This window comes from Somniosus microcephalus, chromosome 9 (genome assembly GCF_052327205.1).
Source record: "Somniosus microcephalus isolate GS21.2 chromosome 9, FLI_Smic_1.0, whole genome shotgun sequence".
NCBI classification, from domain to species: domain Eukaryota; kingdom Metazoa; phylum Chordata; class Chondrichthyes; order Squaliformes; family Somniosidae; genus Somniosus; species Somniosus microcephalus.
Window position 1 is genome coordinate 180913663 of NC_140995.1, and position 21956 is coordinate 180935618.

At 45.6% G+C, this 21956-nt stretch overlaps 1 protein-coding gene across 4 annotated transcripts in view; it reads right to left on the bottom strand.

The window, feature by feature from the left end:
• The window catches only part of cfap206 (cilia and flagella associated protein 206), a 78021-nt gene that overhangs the window by 11526 nt on the left and 44539 nt on the right, over nt 1-21956 (bottom strand). For all 4 annotated transcript variants that reach the window (XM_085997655.1, XM_085997657.1, XM_085997654.1 and 1 more), the window contains 3 exons: nt 18864-19062; nt 15455-15595; nt 10373-10566 (listed from right to left, as the gene is read on the bottom strand). In XM_085997655.1, coding sequence (XP_085853781.1) covers nt 10373-10566; nt 15455-15595; nt 18864-19062 — 534 coding nt within the window. The remainder of the gene's footprint in view (nt 1-10372; nt 10567-15454; nt 15596-18863; nt 19063-21956) is intronic.

The following is a 21956-nucleotide window of genomic DNA, read 5'->3' on the forward strand; positions in this document are numbered from 1 at the left end:
TAGGGAGGTCACATAATACTTGGAAAATAAGAATCTAAATGGGGTAGAAGAGCAAAGGGATCTCGGAGTATAAATACACAAATCACTAAAAGTAGCGACACAGGTTAACAAGGCCATAACAAAAGCAAACCAAGCACTAGGGTTTATTTCTAGAGGGATAGAATTGAAAAGTAGTGAAGTTATGCTAAACTTGTATCTAACCTTAGTTAGACCACACTTTGGAGTACTGCATACAATTCTGGTCGCTGTATTATATAAAAAGGATATAGAGGCACTGGAGAAAGTGCAAAAAAAATAACAAGGATGATACCAGAAATACAAGGGTATACCTGTCAGGAAAGGATGAACAGGCTGGGTCTCTTTTCTCTTGAAAAGAGAAGGCTGAGGGGTGACCTAATAGAGGTCTTTAAAATTATGAAAGCAGACACACACAGAGTGTTTCCACTTGTGGGGAAGATCAAAACTAGAGGCCATTAATATAAGATAGTCACCAAGAAATCAAATAGGGAATTCAGAAGAAACTTCTTTACCTAGAGAGTGGTAAGAATATGGAACTCGCTACCACAAGGAGTGGTTGAAGCGAATAGTATAGGTGCATTTAAGGGGCGGTTAGATAAGCATATGAGGGAGAAGGGAATAGGGTTACGCTGATAGAGTTAGATAAGGAAAAACGGGAGGAGGCTCGAGTGGAGCATAAACGGCGGCATGGACTGGTTTGGGCCAAATGGCCTGTTTCTGTGCTGTATATCCTACGTAATCCTACGTAATCCTATGTAAACCCTTGGAGCCCTGGTAACATAATGGTGAATCTGCACTCCACTCCTTCCAAGGTCAATATATCCTTTCTACGGTGCAGTGTCCGCAACAATACACAGTACTCCAAATGTGGTCTAACGAGGGCTTTGTATAGCTGTAGCAAAACTTCCTCTCCTTTATATTCTAGACCTCTAGTTATAAAGGCTAACATTCTATTTGCTTTTATGATTATTTTTGGTACCTGACGACTACATTTTAGTGATCTGTGTGCAAGGCCACTAAATCTCTTTGGACCGCCACTGTTACTAGCTTTTCATCATTTAAATAATACTCGGATCTATCCTTTTTTGGTCCAAAATGGATGACCTCACACTTACCTGTGTTGAAATCCATCTGCCACAGTTTTGCCCACTCACTTAATCTATCAATGTATCTTTGTAATTTTGTGCTCCTATCTACACTACTTACTATACCACCAATCTTTGTGTCATCGGAAAACTTAGCTATATGGCTATCTATTGTGTTATCTAAGCCATTATTAAATATAGTGAATAGTTGAGACCCCATCACAGATCCTTGTGGGACATCACTATCCAATTCAAGTACATACTCATTATTCCTTATCTCTGTCTTCTATCACCTAACCAATCTCCTAACCACGTCCATAATTTGCCTTCAATTCCATGAGCTTTAATTTTAGCTAACAGTCTCTTATATGGAACCCTATCGAATTCCTCTGGAAGTCCATATAAACTACATCCATAGCCATTCCCATGTCTACTACTTTAGTTACTTCCACAAAAAATTCAATTAGGTTCACTAGACATGACCTATCCTTTACAAATCCATCTTGACTCTCTGTAATCAGCTCAAATTTCTCGAAGTGCTCAGTCACTCTGTCCTTAATTATAGATTACAATAACTTCCCCACAACAGGGGGTGATTTTGCCAATGGGGGCGTGTTGGAGGCGGGACTGCTGCTTGTCGGGTTTTAGTCCCGCCTCCATCGACGTCCGGCCAACCCACGCTATTTTCCCTTGATTGACCTTGTTAAGCCCGCCCAGCGGGTTTAGCGAGCCAATTAAGGGGAAGCCGGTTACAGAGAACATCAGCATATGACATTTCATCTGTCAAAAATTTTTGACAGCTGAATTGTCATCGTTTGACAGCTCTGTGAAGCTGTCAAACAGTGACATTCTCTGTTGTTTGATGAGTCCTTGTATTCAAGACTCATCAAACCTCTTTTGTGAGCAGAAATTAGATGGTTGTTGCATTGGAGAATGTAGCAGCCGTCATCTCTGCCGGTGAGATGAGAGTCTGCAGGAAAAAACAAAGGTAAGTAAATGTTTTCTATCACTTTTCACTCACCTCACACACTTACCTCTCCACACTTGCACCCATCACTTACCTCCACAGCGCACTTTTGCACCCCTCCGACTCCCGCAGACCCACTGCTCACCTCGGTGACCCTGGCGGAGCTTCCCGACGTTGGGAAGCCCGCGCCTCTGCTGGAAAAATGGGGATAATCCTCTTAATTGCCTGTTAACTACCTGTTAACAGGCAGTTAAGTGGCTGTAATCCCCTTCCCGCCTCCTGGGAAGATGGCACGGAGGCGGGTTGGTGGCGGGATGGGTACCCGCCCCCAGAATCTGCCATTTTCCCGGCAATCCCGCCTCCCCAGGGTTGGCAAAATCTAGCCTCAGGTGTTAGACCAACAGGTCTATAATTTCCTGGTTTCTCTCACACCTTTCTTAAATAATGGAGTTACATTTTCAAATTTCCAATCTAAAGGGACAATTCCTGAATTAAGAGAGCTTTGGAAGATTATGGCTAAAGCATCTGCAATTTCCTCACCTACTGCCTTTAAAACCCTGGGGTGTAAACTATCAGGTCCTGGGGATTTGTCAGTCTTTAGTGCCATTATTTTTTCTAAATACTCTTTTCATGCTTACATTAACTTTAGTGAGTTCCAGTCATTATTAACTTCCCAAAAACACAGAGAAAACAGGATGTCATAAACTGAGCTGTTGCTACTTTTAGAAAACAATGCTGAAGTTCCTGGTACTTTGATGTAGGTGACCTGACAAAGGTACACACAACAGAAGAAGTTAATAAATAATAACTGGATCAGGAGAAGAAAGCTCCACTATGTCTTCACTGACCGTATGAAGGAATTTAATCTCGTTTACCATCAAGGATTGTTTATAATATTAGAGCAGTATAAAACTGACATATAAAGAAACTTGTACAGACAAGTCTGCGGTGCAACGTGACAATAATGGTTTGACTGAATCTAGAGTTAAGAAAGGTTGCTCACTGTCCATGCCCATAGCCAGCTTTGAGGCAATGCAGGCAGCAGCCTCAATAACTTTATTTTGCCCTCAGTGTAAATACAAGTGAAATTAATTATTTAGTTTATAGAATTACATGGAATGTACAGAACAGAAACAGCCTAATTAAAAAAAAATTCCTCCCGTTGTTGTTTCCTAAATTACAACAGTGACTACATTTCAAAAACTACTTCATTGGCTGTGAGTCGCTTTGGGTTGTCCTGAGGTCTTGAAAGGCACGATATGAATACAAGTCTTTCTGTAGTAATGGATAGCTATGGAGTAAGGACATTTTTAGATTGAAGGTGAGAAAAATACACTATAACTTATTTTAATTTGTTTTAAGATCCTGAATGACAAATCTGATATCCAAGACCAAGCTATCATGATGAGCGAGGGAAGAATATTAATACAAAAGCAAAAAAAGCTGCAGATGCTGGAAATCTGAAATAGAAACAGAAAATGCTGGAAATACTCAGCAGGTCAGGCAGCATCTGTGAAGAGCGAAACAGAGTTAACAGGCTGAATTTTCCGTGGTGGTAGCGGGTGCAATCGATGGCGGGTCGGTGGGAAAGTTGTTTTTTTTGACAGCGGGTTGGGAACCTGCTGTCAACTCGCTCCCACACACCTTTCCCACAGGTGCATCTGTCAGTGTGGAGCTGACCTGACCGGCAGCAAACCCAATTGAAATAATTATGAGGTACTTTACAGGCACTTAAGAGCCTTTTCCCCTCTACTTTTTAAATTTCCCTGCATGGCCACGGGATTCATGCAGCTCGGGAACCATGTCTGTCAACCATGAGTTACGTGGCCATTGCTCCAGCTGATGACTTGACAGCATGGAAAACAAACCAAAATAAATAAATGTTGATTACATCAGCTAACAGATTGATGGAGATTCTGTTCTACTTGAAAGGCTACTGGTAAATGTTAATTCAGAAATTCTTGTAGGGATGTAAATGGTGAGGGAAATACATTTTTCACTGGCCATTCTCAGCTGTTGCCTTCCAACTCAACAGTAATTGCACTATAAAAAATGACATATACCATTTCAATAAATTTTTGTGTTGTTTCTGGTCAGGTTTTTCTCACAGTATTCTGTGATTGTCCAGTTACACATTAAATCAAGTCATCAACCGTAACAATTTCATTCTCATCACTCATTCCACTGGTTCAATTTGCTTTCAGTCCCTGAATATGATTAATTTAATTTTTCAGTTTGAGACTTTAGGGTGAATTTCTGTGGAGGTTCTTTCACTTGTCCATTGTTAACTTCAATGGAAGAGCTGCAGAAATCCCAGAAACACATTGTAAGCACCACTTACCCTGTTTGTCAGGGATTCCGCAGCTCTTCCGCTGAACTTGCATAAGATTGTAAATCCACCCCTTTACAATTACATTTAAAATCTGCTTAATTTTGTAAATTACCTATACACACACATCTTTTATTTGTACCAGTTACTGATACAAAAGTCTACAGATGTGACTAAAGCACCAATAATTTCCCACTTTTTTAATTGTTCTTGATCGTATTTTTAGATGGTATCATATTACTTAATGATATTATTTAAAGATTTCTTTGTCACTCATATATAACTTTTATTATATTATTGTACAATAAAGATTCAACACCCACTATGTTAGATTAAACTTAAAATTTAATGTGGTCATGGTCCCTTTAAGGATCCCAGTTTAAAACGAGTCATGAATGATGTCACCAAACCTGCTCCATCTAATTGGGCCGGGTAACGTGCTGGGCGGGCTTAATAGGCCCCATTATGGTAAGTCCATTTTGTACAGCGGGATGGAGCCAGCAGCGGGGTCAGGACCCTCCGCGGACACCTCCCGCACCAGACCCGCCAAGGTAAGAAAAATTCTGGCCAATGTATCAGGTCGATGACCTTTTGAGGGAAAAACATTGTTTGAAGTAACAGAAAATTCATTGGGCTCGATTTTAACAGCCCTGAGGAGGCAGGTTTGGAGGCGTGTCAACTGCTAAGATCAGAAAAAATGGTTTCGACACCCAACCCACCCCCAAGCGATTTTCATGAGTGTCTGTTCAGCTGCTCCCAAACTGACCCGACTCCAACCAGTGGGACAGGTAGTTAAGGTAGTTAAGAGCCTGTTAACTGCCTTGATAATCCTATTTTGATAGAGGTTTCCCATTTTCGTGCCTCTGGCTCCTGTTTCCCGTCTTGTCAGAAACAGTCCAGCTGCAAGGAGATGAGTTGGTGGAGGACATGATCTGTAGTCATTATTGGTGCAGAACTTTAAAAGCACTCCTGTAACATGGCTGGCATTCAAATGCAACAACTTTGTTGTTGGAGGTTTGGGATAAGAGTTTGCAAATCTACTGATAATCACTCGATAATTTACAGCACAATAAAACACCCATGTGACTACCCTTGTGACTATTTGTGTGTTAACTTCCTCTTACGCATGCTTCTACGTGTTGCTTCCCCTGTGGCTTCAGCAGATGTAGAGGCACCTTGCTCACTTTGATGCTGCGTCTGCCTAGATGCCTTTGGCGGGTGTCCTCTGGGTTTGGGAGCCTGGGAGGGCTCCTCCACAGTCTGCTCTTCCTGTGGCTGTGCAGGGACTGAGATGGCCATCTCAGTTTGGTGTGGAATCTGGAGCTCTGACCGAGGGCTCTGCAGTGGCATGGTCGTGTGAGCGCTTGGAGAAAAGCCCACACTTCCTTGTTGCCTGCCACCAACATCCCTCTCATGGGTCAGCCGCACTTCAGTGCTGGCAAGTGGCTGGAGAGCACCTTGCTGCATATCAGGAGGACCATGAGGATCCATTTCTGTACTGGCAGTCCTCATAACAAGGACGTCCATGAAGCTCTGGGGTCTCTCCTCAATAGATGCCCATCTCTCCTCCATAGCAGACAATCTATTTTGAAGAGTCACCATGTTTTCATTCGTCTGGCGATTTATGTCCTCCATGGCGGTTGCCAACCTCTCCATGGTGGAACGGTCATGCGCCATTGCCTCCACAAAGGCAGTGCTCATGTTAGAGATGGACTCCTCCATTCTCTCCACACTCGCAGATACCCTGGATGCAAACCCTGTCAGAGACTCCTGCACTTGTTCCTGGAGTTCCAGCACCGCTCTCTTTCTGGATGGCCCCAGAGGCACAGCGCCTACATGCAGCTGAGCAGAGCTAGGAGTATCCTGCAACCTCCGACGAGGACTCTCCACTGCTGTCGCTGTCACCACCATCTGCTGATGCTCACTTGTGAGCTGTGATACACCAGGTGACAACACTACTCTATGTTGCGAAGGCCCCGCCGAGGTGTGCGTTTTTGCGCTGGTGCTGGGTGCGCTGAGTCCTGGTGATGCTGCTCCCTCAGAGGCTGCAGGTTCCTCTGAGGAGTCGTCTGGCTCTTCCTCCTGGACAGTGGGAAGGGGGGGCTCTCGATGGTCCTGTGAGAGAGTAAAGGCATGAGTTAGACATCAGATTTTCAGGTAGCAGACAAATCCTTTTGTGCAGATGATCAGAAGTCAATCTCTATGAGCAACATATGCCATTGCAGTCAATCATGAATTGTAAATGCGAGGGATGAAAATGCATTGTCACCAGCTTCCTCAAATGCGCCCGTCTCTCCTTCCCCCACTTCCAGCTCCTTGCCACCTTCCACGATGTTGTGAGCAGCCTCCTCAGCATTGGTTAATGTGGTCAGGGATGGTGTGCCTCCTCTTGTCTTTGCTCTCTCCCTCTTATTGTGCACTAGCTTTTCCTGCAAGGAAGGACACAAGTGGAGTTTTAGCGAGAGTGATGGAGTGAGTGTGAAGAATCCAAAACCTAGAAGCTTAGAGGGAGACCAAGATGGAGTGAGGTGGCAAGAGGAAGCTGCCTCCATATGCGTTGTTAGTTGTTGTCATTGCATAACAGTGAGAGCGAGTGTGAGGGTTGCATAGTAGGATAGTGAAGTGATTCATTACAGAGAGAGAGATAGAGAGGTAAGGGTGCAAGGGAAGTAAGGGTAAGGTGGGATGTGGAGGAGCAGGCTGACAATGCAGAGTGCTGGTGATGAGAAGAGAAGGGAAACAGTTTGAAGGTAAGTGTGATGTGATACTCACTTTTGATGTTCGCAGGAGATCATTGAAGTATTTTCGGCACTGGACCCAGGTGTGTGTGTATATAGCGACCTTGCGCTTACCTCCTCAGCAATCTGCAGCCAGGCTGCCTTTGTCTGCTGAGGAGGCTTCCGCCGGCCATCGGGAGGGAACAAAATCTGCCTATGTCTTCTTACTCCCTGCACAAGAGCTTGCAGGGACTCCTCAGTGAATCGGGGAGCAGCCTTGGCTTTCGCAGTGCCTTGGCTCATTCAAGCTGCAGCAGTATCAGGGAATGAGAGGCTGAGGCTATATGGAGCCCTTAAAAACAAGTGCAGCAATGACCTGATCAGTGCAGACCAACAGACAATTAAGGCAAAATGGGACACCGGGAGCGGCTGAAACCGGCAGCAGGTCTGAAACCCGCCCAACAAGAAGCCCACCCTCAACCCGCCTCCCTTAGTAAAATAGAGCCCATAGTCTCCTCTCTCTACTGTCTCTAGTACTTCTCACTTCCCATTCTTGCCTTTTCTTTGCTATCTCTACTTCTCTCTATTGCTCTTACTTATTACCTCTGTGCCGTCTCTAGCTCGTCTCTTTTATTCCACTTTCCTACTTTGTGCATCTGGTCATCAAGTACTCAGTACCTTGTTCCAAAACACTAGGGACTAAAAATTAGGGGACTTTAGGGACTAAAAATTAGGGGACTTTACGCCACCAGTTACCAGCAAAATATTGTGAAAAGAGGGTGGCCGCTGCTCTTTCGCCCGCTGGTGGTGGGTTCCGCGCCATCCTCCATTTTCCAAGACCCAGCAGCGCTGCCAGTAAGATCGATGGCCCTGCAAATTTAAATGAGGGAGCAGTGACGTCAGTCTGCGTGCAACGCCGACTTAACGTCACCTTGGCAAACTTGGACCTTAGTGCTGAGTTCAGCGCTGGGTCCTAAGCTCACCATGAAAACCCAGCATCAGCGGACTGACAGAGGCGCTTTCAGCACCTCTTAAAGGGACACACAAATCTTTCAGGTAAGTTTGCATTTAAGCTTTTGGACTGGATTTTTTTTGATTTTATTGAAGTAGTGGCTTGCTGCAATACATGTTAAAAGTTTTTTAAGTGAGTAGGGAGTGCTGCTGGATGCTTGCAAGGCCTTGGATGGTAAAAGAAGGCCTCTGAGAGGACAGAAAATGCTGCAAGTACTCTGCAGGTCAGGCAACATCCGTAGAGAGAGAAACAGAGTTCTCATCTCTGGTTGAGATGTTGCCTGACCTACTGAGTATTTCCAGCATTTTGTGCTGTCATTTGAGATTTATAGCATTCGCTCGCAGAGGAAAGGGGAAGATGCAGAAGAGGAAGCCGAAGAGGAAGCAGCCGAACAGGAGGGAGCCAAAGGAAGGATGCAGGCCAAACAGCCCCTTTCTGGCCGGGATATCCGGGATGGAATCATCCGCCTGCAGTACCAATGACCACAACCCCAATTCCCCTTTCAACATTTGTCCCAAACCTTACCTTCCCTCTGCTACTGACCATCACAACGTTCTCTTGACCATGATGTTAAAATAAAAGCCACCACAAAGCAAACTTTCCAATCCAACTTTATACATCTAACCATCCAATATGACATCAAGAAATCAACTCTTCACCCTTATGCATTCCCTTAGTTACTGTCTTGTGTGTGCCTTTGCCTATCCTACTGATGTCATGCAGTGCTACCCCAGTGGCTGCATAGCTGGTAGAAGGTTGCTGACTTTCAGTGGGGGACACTGCAAATGGCCTTGCTTGTCGACCTTGAGGAGCTGGTGGCTGGGAGTGTGAAACTGAATGACGGTGTTTCTTCTTCTTTTTCACTCTCCTCTCCTTGTTCTTGGTCAACCACTGGCTGGGCAGGCTGGATTTCTTGGGTGTCTGAAATGAGGAAGCCACAAGGGTGGAGTTGTGGTGAGGGGAGGGTGAGAAGCAAGAGGTGCATGCGAGAAGGAGGATAATGCACGAGGATATCAGCACCTTGTATCCTTTCAGCCCCGCCACTGGCCAAGGGCTCAGCCATGCCCCTGACAAGAATGGCCTGCACCGTCTCCTCCAAGGGGGTGAGGTGAGGTTAGGAATGGGAGATGTGCTTTGTGATTGGTACAGATTGTTGGTAGGTGAGTGATTGGGGGTCGTACATTGAGCAGTGTGTGAGGCTAGTGGTGCAATTGGTAGGAGACGGCTTTTAAAGATGCATTCACTGACCTTGCCCAGTGGTCTGAGGTCATGAAGCTTCTTTGGGCACTGGAGCCAGATGGTGGGGGCGACATTGCTGGCAGTGATGGCCTCGGTGATCTGGTCCCACATCGTTCTTTCTGGAGGGCCTCCTGGTCCCTGTGGGTAGAGGACTTCTCTTGCAGTGTTGACCCCCTGAACAAAGCTGGGTGCTCCTTCCCTGGCTTGCTGAGCCATTTGTGTTCGTGCAGAAGGGAATTCAGCTTTAAAAGCTGAAGATTTCTTTTTAATGTTCATTTTTTTTAAAGAAGGCAGTAAGGGCTGAAAATTGAATATTTCTACTGTATTTTTATTTTTATCAGTTCAGAAGGCTTTTAATGCATTGCTCTTTTAATGACCCACAATGCCTAGTGACCTCATTGCCTTGCTTCCAGAGGCTGTTGGAAGATGGAATGCCGCTTCTGGATGCCAACTTCGCCTCCAATGCCTGCACTAATGCCACCAGGAGGGCGTTACACTATGAGTTAGCGCTGGGCTAAAAATCTTTAGTCCCCTGCGCAAATTTTTCTCTTCTACCTCTTTGACCATTTTCAGCGGCCGTTAACCCGAGGCCTCGGTGATACCGGCAGCTCCTGTGACGGCCACGAATTTCGAGGCCTAGATATTTGCGATAGAATAATAAAAAGATGCACAAAAATGTCTGGCTTAAAAAACAAAAATGTTTTAAGAGAAACAGCCTCTTATCTGAAGACTTAAAAGTGAAAAAGTGGGAATGGAGTCTCAGCATGCAGTTAACCTACTCTAAAATCTGTTCCTTTTTTTTATTAGGATCTCAGTATTTTGGGTGTTTTGCTCATTATTTGCATGTTCTTGATGCTGGCAATATTGAGCTTATTTTCTGTTTATTGGACTGACATTAGAGGTTGGAATCGTGATCCCACTGAAACTAGACAGAGGCTGCAAATTACATGGTTTGTTGCCACTTTCTTTGTACCCACTGAGAAGTAGCATTTAAGGACACTATACCTGTGTATAGGGAGTAATTGTGGAAAACTGCTGATGGAGCTCCAGCAGTTGAATGAGCTCTGGAGATTTCTTAGCTTCCTCTGATGCCTTGGCAATGTAATAATCAGGCTTTTGAGCAAAAGCGCTGGCAGCCTCCTTTGAAGAGAATGTGTAATATTTTTCTTGATGTTTAAGAATTCCAATATTTGGACTGCCTGAAAAAATAAAGAACAGATTATTTTATGGTCATTCCTATAAAATATTTTACATCCAGTTATCCTGCTGCTCATGTGACATGATTATATCAGATTTATGTGTGGTGCATTCTTTTTAGCCTCAAACGACCCTCTGGGCTGAATTTTGCCGGCGCTCAGTGTGTGGGTTTGGAGGCGGGTCCGCTGTCAAAATCAAAATGATTGACAGCGGGTTGGGAACCGGCTCCGTACCCGCCTCCATGTAAGTTTCCAAAGTGTCGAGTCTGCGATTTCAGAACAGACCCGACACCAAGCGGCGGGGGAGGCATTTAAGATACTTAACTGCTTGTTAAGTGCTTGTTTACTACTATTTTGCCAGCCTTTTTCTATTTTACCACATTTTTAACGGGGTCCACGTCGTTTGGAGATCATGTCAGGTAAGTAGGTCGGGTTCTCTATGTCTCCCTATTGCTGTGAATAGGTGACAGGTGCAAAATTGGTATGAAAGCAACCATTTCACAGCTGGTCACTTTCCAATGTCAGAAGCTTGACCCTTCAGGACTTGGAAGACACTTTTGAGCTGTATGCAGTTTGGAAGTGTTTGGAGTAAACAATCTATCCACTGTCACCTCCTTGGAGCAAGCTCTCTCGCCACTGACAGATCACTTCTGTCATCTCAACTTCAGCTGCCATCTATTCCAACAACATTGGTGCCCTTGAAAAAAATCACACCTTGGTCCTCTGAATCCCTCCACGATCAGTTCCAACACCAACATCACCAGGCACACCAACATCATCAACAACAATATCAACCTTCTCTGCAATCACCTGATGCTGCACAGGACACAGGGCATCAGCACCCGACAACATTGCTGCCTGGGAGGCCAGCGATGGCATCACCAGATTTACTTCACTTGACGCTGTACACCCTGGCTGTCACATGATTCACCAGGTTAACACCACCCCACACCATCACCATAAAGCATTCCTACAATGACCAAGCCATTCCTTTACACTCATCACCATTGCAGGGGGTACCGTTATGTCTCACCATTCACTGCAACCCAGTAAGACACTTCCAAAGGTGAGCACAGATAAGTACAATAAGGCAAAGTGTTGAAAATAAAGATTTCAATGTTTGACAACACATTAACAGAAAATTTACATGAACGTTGCATAAAACACCCAAGTGGTCTGCTTGTGTGTTGTTAGTTGGTATGATTGCACTAGGATGAGGGTGAATGTGAGGGGTGGCTAGTGAGATGGAGTAGTGATAATGTAGATTGAGTGGGATGGGTGGAGGTGCAAGGTAAGTTGGTGTGAGTAATGATGTGCAGGAGTAGGGTAGGGAAGGCAGAGTGATGGGATGTGATGAGTGGCACAGGTGGATGAGGTTGAGTGTGACTTTGCAGTAACATTTCGTAATCTACTGAGATCATTGAAATGTTTGCGCCACTACAGCCAGGCACTCTTGACGACATCCCTGCTTGTGTCCTCCTGTGCAATATGCAACCAGGCTGTGTTGATCTCCTGGGGAGGTCTCTTCTGCCCATGGAAGGGAAGAGAACCTCCCTGTGTGCTGTGACTCCCTCCATAAACAAAGCTGTGCACCTTTATGCAGTGCTTGTCAGTGTTTGCAGCACTTCAATGCTGCAGATCACTGACAGCACAACTATCAAAATGAATGTGGACATGGTCCCTTTAAGGAAACTGACTGATGACGCATCAAATGACATCATCAGACCTGCTTCCTTTTAATTGGCCGGGAACCCCGCAGGGCGGGCTTAACAAACCCTATTAATGGAAAATCCTTTTTACAGAGTGGCTACATCCGGGAATGGGATCAGAACCCTCAACCACCTGTCCCGCCGTGATCCCGCCTCCGCTGGCAAAATCGTGGCCTCTGTGTTTATAACTGAAATGGCCAAATGGCCACATTATTTTCCTGAGTGAATAGTAACAAAATAGAGTAAATAAAGAGAAACTGTTTCCAATGGCTGAAGGGTCGATAACCAGAGGGCAGAGATTTAAGTTGAGTTACAAAAGAACCAAAAGCGACATGAGGAAAAATAATTTACGCATCGAGTGGTTAAGATTTTGAATGCACTGCCTGATAGGGTGGTGGATACAGATTCATTAGTAGTCTTCAAAAGGGAATTGGATAAATACTTGAAGGAGAAAAAATTGCAGGGATATGGGGAAAGAGCCGGGGAGTGGGACTGACTGGATTGCTCTTCGAAAGAGCCGGCGCAGACTCGATGGGCCGAATGGCTTCCTTCTGCGCTGTACTATTCTATGAAAATATTAAATCAGTAGAAAAAAATGTTACAGAAACTCAACATCAGGAAATTAGATTCATATTTTTTTAAAATCTCAGATTCACAGCATTACTTGGCTTCCATATAAAGTCAGCCAGAATAGCCACAGCTAATTCATTAAGGAAAGCATTATCTCACTGAAAAGTAAAAGGAAATGGGGATCTCGCCCCACAGTTGGTCACATGGTAAGTTACCTTTTGTTTTTTTTTTAATCAGTCAATCAGCTGCCTGACATGGAACAAAAGTAATGAGTTGCCCAATCTCAGTTCAGGTTTTTTTAAAGAAAACAAAGGGAAACTTATAAACTAAATTATAATATTATTCCTGGTACCCACAAAACACTGAATTCATGGATGTGGGCATCGCTGACAAGGCCAGCTTTTATTGTCCATTCCTAATTGCTCTTGAGAAGGTGGTGGTGAGCTGCCTTTTTGAACTGCTGAAGTCCGTGACATGCGGGTTTTCCTAGCAGTTTGATACAACTGAGTGGCTTGCTAGGCCATTTCAGAGGGCAGTTCAGTGTCAACCACATTGCTGTGGGTCTGGAGTCATGTATAGGCCAGACCGGGTAAGGACGGCAGATTTTCTTCCCTAAAGGACATTAGTGAACCAGATGGGTTTTTACGACAATCTGGTAGTTTCACCATTACTGATGCTAGCTTTTTAATTCCAGATGTATTTAATTAACTGAATTTAAATTCCACAGCTGCCGTGGTGAGATTTGAACTCATGTCTCTGGATCCATGGTTAAAAAAGAAAATAATGGCACTGTAAGGGCAGTCAGCAGCCTTTCACTAGCTATCGACACCCAATATTCGAGCCCAAGACCCATGTGATGCTCCTGCCACATCATGCACTGGGAGCACCAGAAAAATATTGAGAAATGAAAGGGCATTGCATTATCACGCATGGTCTGTTCACTGGGATGCAAATGTCCACACCAGGGCATCTTTGTGTGTAGAAGTGCTCTCCCCATGACCTCACGAATCTTGCTGTGCTAACAAATGGGGCAATCTACTCAATGTATTGTCTTCATCATGTCACAAGTGCAGAAACCCCTACACAAGTGGTTAATGATAGGTGTGTGCTCTCAACTTTCAGATTATTTGGCAATCCAAGTAGAAAGCACGTCCCCTTTTTAAGTTAAATAGATAATAGGATAGTTATTGGTCAGAACAAGCTTATAGGAGGGAACTATGTATTCAGCAGAGTCTTTTGTCTCCTAACTGTGTAGAGCCCTAGCTGCAAAAAGTAAAGACCAGTGGGCTGAAAATTGAGTAGTGCCCCCTCTGGGGCGGTAACTTCGCCAGGGTAGCGCCCCGGAAAAATTAGCGCCCCCGCGACAGAAATTGCGTGGTAGTGCCCCAAGAGGGAAGCGGGGCGCTACTGGAAGCACCCCACACTGGGGTGCTGCGAGGGAATATCGCAGTGCTACGTGCCGCAGTATTGTAGGCCTTCCTCCCCTTCTTAAAGGGGAGGGGCCTTGCGCAGCGCGACCCGGGGCCCAGTTGGGCCCCCGGGGATCGGGAGTGCCGGCAAAAGAGCCCGGCACTCAAGAGAAGTGCCGGGCTCATGGAGCACAGCCCAGGTAAGGAGGCCGGGGACGGGAGCGGAGGCAGGTGCTGGCAGGCGGCCAGCAACAAAAATGGCCACCCCGCACCTCGCCTTTAAACAGCGCCTCCCCGGCTGCAAGTTGGCCCCCCTGACCCCGTCGGACATAGAGTCCGGTGGTAAGACAGGAGGTGCTCCCGAGGATCACAGCCGGGGCGCTAACGGGAGGCGCAAAGCAACTGAATTTTTCCCCCCAGTAAAGTTAAAAATAAGCTAAAATGGTGGCATCTGGTAGCATGGTGACACAGTGTATTTATAGAGTGGTGGGACCTAAATTTGCACCCATAGTCCCCCACACTACTGAGTTTCTAATCTCAGGCATGCCAATATGGGACAGTACCAAACAAAGGTCAGGTTTCCCCCCAGAGAGATTGGCAACGTGGAGAGTTGTTTTCCTTCACCCCACCATTGGCAGTTGTGCCTTCAGCTGTCTAAGCCCTAAGCTATGGAATTCCCTCCCTAAACCTCTCCACCTCTCTTTTTCTTCCTGAAGGCACTCCTTAAAACTACCTCTTAGACCAAGCTTTGGATCACCTGTCCTAATATCTCCTTACATGGCTCGGTGTCAAATTTTGTCTGATAACGCACCTGTGAAGCACCTTGGGATGTTTTACTATGTTAAAGGCGCTATATAAATGCAAGTTGTTGGGTTAGTTCTACCATAGGAGGAGAGCTACGAATAACCAGCTCTTGTGCAACACCTAGCAGTCGTTTCATAAGAACTTGGCAGGGGCGGAGAGTCGGCTGCCTGCTTGCCCTCTCCTCTTGTGTGAGGAGAGGGCAAGCAGGCAGCCGACTCTCCGCCCCTGCCAAGTTCTTATGAAACGACTGCTAGGTGTTGCACAAGAGCTGGTTATTCGTAGCTCTCCTCCTATGGTAGAACTAACCACCCACACAGTAGTATGCTGACCAAACAGAAGGCTTTTCATGAATTAAGCAAATAGTTTCAACTCTAAAGAGGACTGACACATCTTGTATACCTTTCAGAAGGAGACCATGTCTTGCAGCAAATGTGTAGGCACAGAATCCTCGATACTGCACAGTCAGGTGGTGATAAATTAGTGTGCTTTCTGGAAAGATCCATTCCCGATTCTTGAAGTCTGATGGATTTATTCTATGTTCTGAATAGCAAAACAATACAAGGAACGATTGGTGTTGTTCAGTGTAATCGCTTGTCACTAGACACATATTATTAAGTAATTGCCCTATTTACATGAAGATAATGGGACAGATTTTTCTATTCTTGCTCCTGGACATATTGGATTGCCTGAGCACAAAGGGAAATCAGGCAGGAAGCATCATACACCTACAAGGGAGCCTGCCCAATTTTCCATCGATTAACATAAATGGATGGAAAATTAGGCAGACTCCCTTATGGGCGTATGATTCTCCCCATATAATTTTACTTCATGCAATGTGCCGAGGCAATCTAATGCTCCCAGGTGCAGGAACAAGAAAATCTAACCCCAATATTTTGGTTACCTACTAGCAAACTTCCTGTGGTGTTGCTCATGGGTAGTCTGGGACATGGGCTGGGGAGTGGAGCAGTCGGGCAGGGAATACCAGACAGGGCCAAAAAGTGCGACAATTGTGCAAAGTGGGTGCTGGAGAGGGATACAAGCCCCAGTTTGAAAGGGGAGTGACACTGGGTCGGTTTCTTGTTCTCTGAGAACAGGGAGTGGCAAAATCTGGAGCACAGGGCAGGCAGAGACCTCCCCAAGCCTGAGACAGGAAGCACAAGCATTCATGAGGCCAAGACTGAAAGCGCAGACATTCCAAGGCCTGAGGGTAGTGAGACGGAGAATTGAAGGAAGCTAAACTTTTTGGGGTTTCCTTCATGTGCGAACCCAGACAGTGAGAGTTCGCAGGCTAATTGATTGTGATGGGATTTCCACCACAAAGCCTGAACTTGTCCTCACCAATATTCACACGCAAGCATTTGCTAGAAAAGGTCAATGGATAACGATCAGAAATGGGAATCGTACATCGAGGTCAATAGCAGCAGCCCTCCTGCAGGGCCCTGGCTTAGATCAGCTAACTCAGCACAGACTGGAGATTAAAGCTTGAGGGGACAGCATCATTTCAGTAACAGCGCCTACAGCTTTATATCATCAGATAGAAAAAAACCCCATAGATTTTAAATGATGGTGCGGACAATTATGGGAGATGTCCACAAGTTCTGTAATTAGTGCCACCTATACGTAATTCTGTATATTAACTTCTTAGGAACGATTTTATAAAATTGCACATCCGGTGGGCAACATTGCAGAAAATTGTGGGCATAGTCCCCATGATTTATCCATCCATGCTGTCCTGATAAACGCACCCAGCCGGCGAGGCTTCCTACTGTAGTGTGCAGTTATACAACATTTACATTAAAATAAAATTTAACATTATAGGGCAGCAGCTGACAAAAACATAACCTCAAACCCTTTCTCTGACCAAGCCTCTGATCACCTTCACCATGCTCATTGTCCAACCACTCCCCCTCCCCCTTCATCCTTTTCTGAATGGTTTGGTACATTTTCCTACGTTATAGGTTCTGTATAGGTGCAAGTTATCATGTTGCATGAAAGCAAGGAGTGGGTCTACAGTTATTGATTCCGTCTTTCCAGTGTTCAAGATAGCACTTTAGAGGGCACAGTCATTAGAAGGGAGAACATGATTGCTTTTTACGATATCCACCAAGTCATTGATGAAGGCGGAGTATACAGCGTGACCCAGGGCAAATTTAGGTTATGGTACCAAAGCAAAAAAGAACATCGATATATTTATGACCTGTAAAGAAAATTATTATTCATTTCAACAGTTCCAAACTGATATGCAAACTTTGAGATGCCATAGCTACAGAGGGTCATTTTAACCGAACCCGCCCAGCGGGAAACCGACAGGTTCGGATCAGCTGCCCATTTTATACTCCGGCCGATTGTACTTCCCGTCAAAGTCAACGGAGAGTAAAAGCGGGCGGGGTGTAAAACGGGCAGCCGACCCGATCCCGTCAGTTTCCCACCAGGCGGGTTAGGTTTAAATTACACTGGACAGCGTCAGTTTTATTCTGAGCATAAGGTAGATTTATTATTTTTCCTGATGTCACAGTGCGGATCACATTGCAGGTTGTTGTAATTGAGATGTTGCAACAAATTCTCATGAGTAATTCTCAGTTATTTGCCAGGAAAGGAAAACAAAAAAAAACTCCAAACCGCACAGGACAGATTTTATGAATTCACACTCCCAGTGCTCATGCTCGGAGAATCCTGCCGAGCTCCCTGACTCCTGGGTCCAAATTCCAACTACACTTTCCTGAAGCACTGCAATGGGAGATCAAGTTTGTAAAATCCACCAGGCGACAACATTTCTGTCCCCGTCCGACTGTAGCAGTCGGCGCAGACTCCATGGATTTTTAACCCCTATTAAAAACAGGACAGGCTGCTTGCGGGGGGGGGGGGGGGGGGCGGGCGGGAGGGGGAGGGGAAGCAGTGAAAACCCACTCGAGCTGGAGATGACTCATTCTATGGAAACGAACTGTCCTCAGGAACAATGGCCCGAGAGGCCCACTCCCAAGTCTTGATTAACAAGGCTGACGACTCATTGTTCTGGTCAAGATGAACTCGTTAAGTTAATCGGCTGGAAGATCGAAATGAGATCAAAAACCATTCAAACCCGGAAGGAAGCTTGAAAACCATTCCCTGAGGCCATGAGTCCATTAAAACCACAGACAGCGGTCTGTGTATTGGAGGGGTATATTAGAGAGCAGTTTGGATAGCTCTCTCACTCTCTCGCCTGCCCTCCACACAACGGAACGTCAAGAGGAGCAGAGCCTTGCTCTTCCAACCGAGACAGACTTCAACTAAGGCTGGGACTCGCATGCCGCAAGGCCGGTACGGAACCAGGTAGCCGAGACGTACGGGAGGAAGCTGCAAGCAAGATCAAAAAGGGCAATCCATGTGAGCATTGCCAAGCCTACACACCCACAAGATCACGTAGCTGTGTGAGGGGGTGCCTGTATGTTCCTACCAAACCAGAGGGGGTTTAGCGTTGGAAGGGTCCTGTGATAGTTTAGTTCATGGGATGGTGTTTTTTGGCCGTGGTAAGTCAGCACAGCAGGGGCTTGTTGGACAAGTCAGGGTCTTAAACTGTACTGTTGTGTTCACACTGCTCGTACTGTATGCGAGTAGAGTGGTTTTTGTCAACCTTAATAAACACTGTACGGGTGAGCCCGAAAACACTGTCCGTGTTCAAATCTGTCCTCAGTAATCCCTATCGTCCAGAACTTGTAGTAAGGGGGTTTGCATGCTCGCTACGGGTGGGGCGAAACCACCTACAATAATTGCCGATTGCAGTAGGGGCCATAGGAAATTGGCCATCTCAAAAACCGGTTACACGACATACCCGATACTTCACTTAACCTCTGCTCGTCTGTTTTCACAGCCACTCCCTCCAACAAGGGCCCAATGACACTATCTGGAAACAATTGTGAGTGAGTTCCCAAATACGGATCTAGGTTGGTTACTAAGTTGCTGAAGACGCTGAGCAGCACCATCTCATCCTGGAAAGCGGTCCACAGGTTGGAGAGAGCTATAAAATGAGGCTGGCAAAATGGGTAAAAGAAATCTACATTAGGTTCAACACACAGTTGAGAGATTTTGAAATATTTTACATTATGCTATTTATATAATATGAAATTGTTTGAGAAAACTATGGCCATTATTAATCATCTAAGAGTATGAAACTGCCCATAGGATGAAAAATAAGTGGTTAACCCCCCCACCCACCCACCTTTCCAATTGTTTAATGGTAAATTCACTCTTCATACAGATCAGGAAGCTTTGAGAGCCTAGAAATTACTGCTGTTAATATTAGTGGATAAAACCTGCTGTAGGACAATCCCCCTTTCTGCTATTTTAATGGAGCTGTTTAAAAATCTATTTAAAATAAACCGGTTTAAGTAGAATACAGGTGCCACTAGGCTAGAGACACTCCCCCCCAAAAAATCAGTTGAGGCTCTTGCTCCTGATTCCAAAATCCGTGAGCCCTGTGGAGAGTGTGCATGTGTGGACATTGGGTGAGGCCAGTGTCTGGGTCAACAGTGCCGCTCCTAATGGTGGAACACCTGCTTATATCCTGCTATAAACAAAATGAGTCAATGCTCTCAGGAGAGGCAGGAGAAAATTAAGGGTGGGGGAAAAAAATGGTTTTATGACTGAGTCACACTTCTGAACTACTGGTTTGTGCTTATGGCATCCAAAGTAAGGAACTGAAATTTGGGAAATGAGGCATCTTGCAAAAAAAATTAACAAATTAAATCACTACAGCTTTAACACTGAACAATAAATAGATGTTAGTCTTGATATCTAGCTAATTAACTATGCACCCTGCTGACATACAGTTCAAAATGTAATGTGGGAAGATTAGTCATATTGCATGCAGCAGCCAAATATCATTTCACAGTACATAGTGCCTAGTGCTGTGGTTACAGCTGCTCAATAAACACAACCAGCAGTAAAAGATTAAGTAGTAGTAATTGGTGTGCATTACGCCCATTTTTCTGGGCATAAAATGGGCACAAGCAATACTAATTTAGCAGCACGGCAGCCTGTGCCCAATCCGCGATGGCGTGGACCCATTGCTAAACTCGTGTGGCCCTTTTTTTAAGGCATCCCGGGTGGGTGCAAGCTTTAGGCACCTTGGGGGAAAAATTAAGTTGTTTGCGCCTCCCGTTAGCGCCTTAAGAGGGCGCCAATTAGGGCGCAAAGCAACTAGCGCCCGAGCGCGGCGATGTTTGCGCCGCTCGCAAAATTAACTAGACATTTTGCGGCGGCGCTAAACACTACTGCCACGATCTCCTGCGCCGGCAGATCGTGACGTCAGTCGAGCGCGCAATGCCCCATTAGCGCCCCGGACCGGATATTGAGTGGCGTCCCCTGCCTTACTGCCTGCCGCTAGCAACGACAGGTTGAGGGGAGCGTTATGCTGTCAGAAAGGAACTAGGGGAGCGCTATTTAAAGGCGACCACTTCCTGCCTTTTTTTGTCGGTGACATTTTTGCACCACGCATTCTGAGAGAGAGAGAGAGAGACTTCTGGAGAGATTCAACGCTGTGTGAAGGGGTTTTGGGTACTGAGCAGCACTTTGCAGGTTGATTTTGATTTGCCCTTCCTTGCTTCGCCAGCGCTCTGAGGTAGCGCCTCGCTCCTCGGCCTTTGCGCCTTTAAGACAGGTGTGAAGCACCTGATTTAGCGCTCCAATCACCTCCAGGGGCGATAAAAGCCAAGTTTGCTGTCGGAGGCGATAATTAGCGCCAAGCGCTAAACTTTGTGCACAGCCGATAGTGGCGCCCCAAACGGGGCGATACTGAATTTTCCCCCCTTAATTATGTAAATTAGCAGCCTAATGCTTGTTGGAAGGACCGCATCAGGAAATTTGTTGCCGATCAGCAAGCCATGCATTCGGCCTTAAAAAAAAGCTCCTGTGCAGGCGTGCTCCCCTCCCCCCCGGTAGCCCGCTCCAACCCGTATCACCCCCCCCCCCCACCATCCTGGGACTTACCTGAGGAGTCGTTGCTGGTGAGGCAGGCGGGCCAACATTGAAGTCTCGGCTCGAGCGAGCTGCCTGTGTGCCTGTGGATGTGTGACGAGCCCCGGCAGCTCGAGCCGAGTACGATGAAGAGGCCCGAGGAACAATTTCCATCAATCCCTCGGCCTCTCGGTTCGGCCACGTGTTGGTCCTGCCCAGACCAGAACCTACCCCTAAATCTTTTCACTGCTATACATTTGCTGCAGCCTTCAGATTACAATCATTTTTTATAAAGCATGTAACTTCTATAAAGGTTGCGTCTGTATTTTTTTTGTAACATTTTTGAAGTGATTATTGTACAGAACTCAGGAAATATACAGAATACTCTTAGGAGAGGAAGCTTAATAATGGAGTTCAGAACATGCTGGTGTGCTGATTAGCTGAACCATAGAATAGCAGAAAATGGGTTGGTCCCAGTTCCTAACTTCAGCTGAACTGTCTGAAGAACTGGTGAACAAAGGCTAGACAGACGTTTCCTGTGACAATGCATGCATGTCGTCTACCCAGTTTGATGTTTTACATCACCTCACATCAACACTTGACAGGGGTATTGACAGTGCCTACCGAAACGTCAATTGCCCAGCATTTTGATTAGGGGATAGTGCAGAGGTACCTCAGGAAATGTTGTAAATGTTTGAAATGAGAGCAGGAGAGAGAAGTTTTGAAAATGTGTTGCAATTAAAACTGTTGTTAAAATTAGTTCATTTCTAATTAACCAGATTCCCTCTCCTCATCACGTTGGTTTTTTTTGTGCAAAATATCTTGATGTTTGCTAATTTGGCAGAATTGTGAATGTTTGACTTTTAAAATTACATGCAATGTAACAATCCTGCTTCTGCCCAAGTCTACCATTTTCAGTGTGGGCATTAGGGTCCTCCTATACCTGTCACCACTCTACATGAGCAAGAGT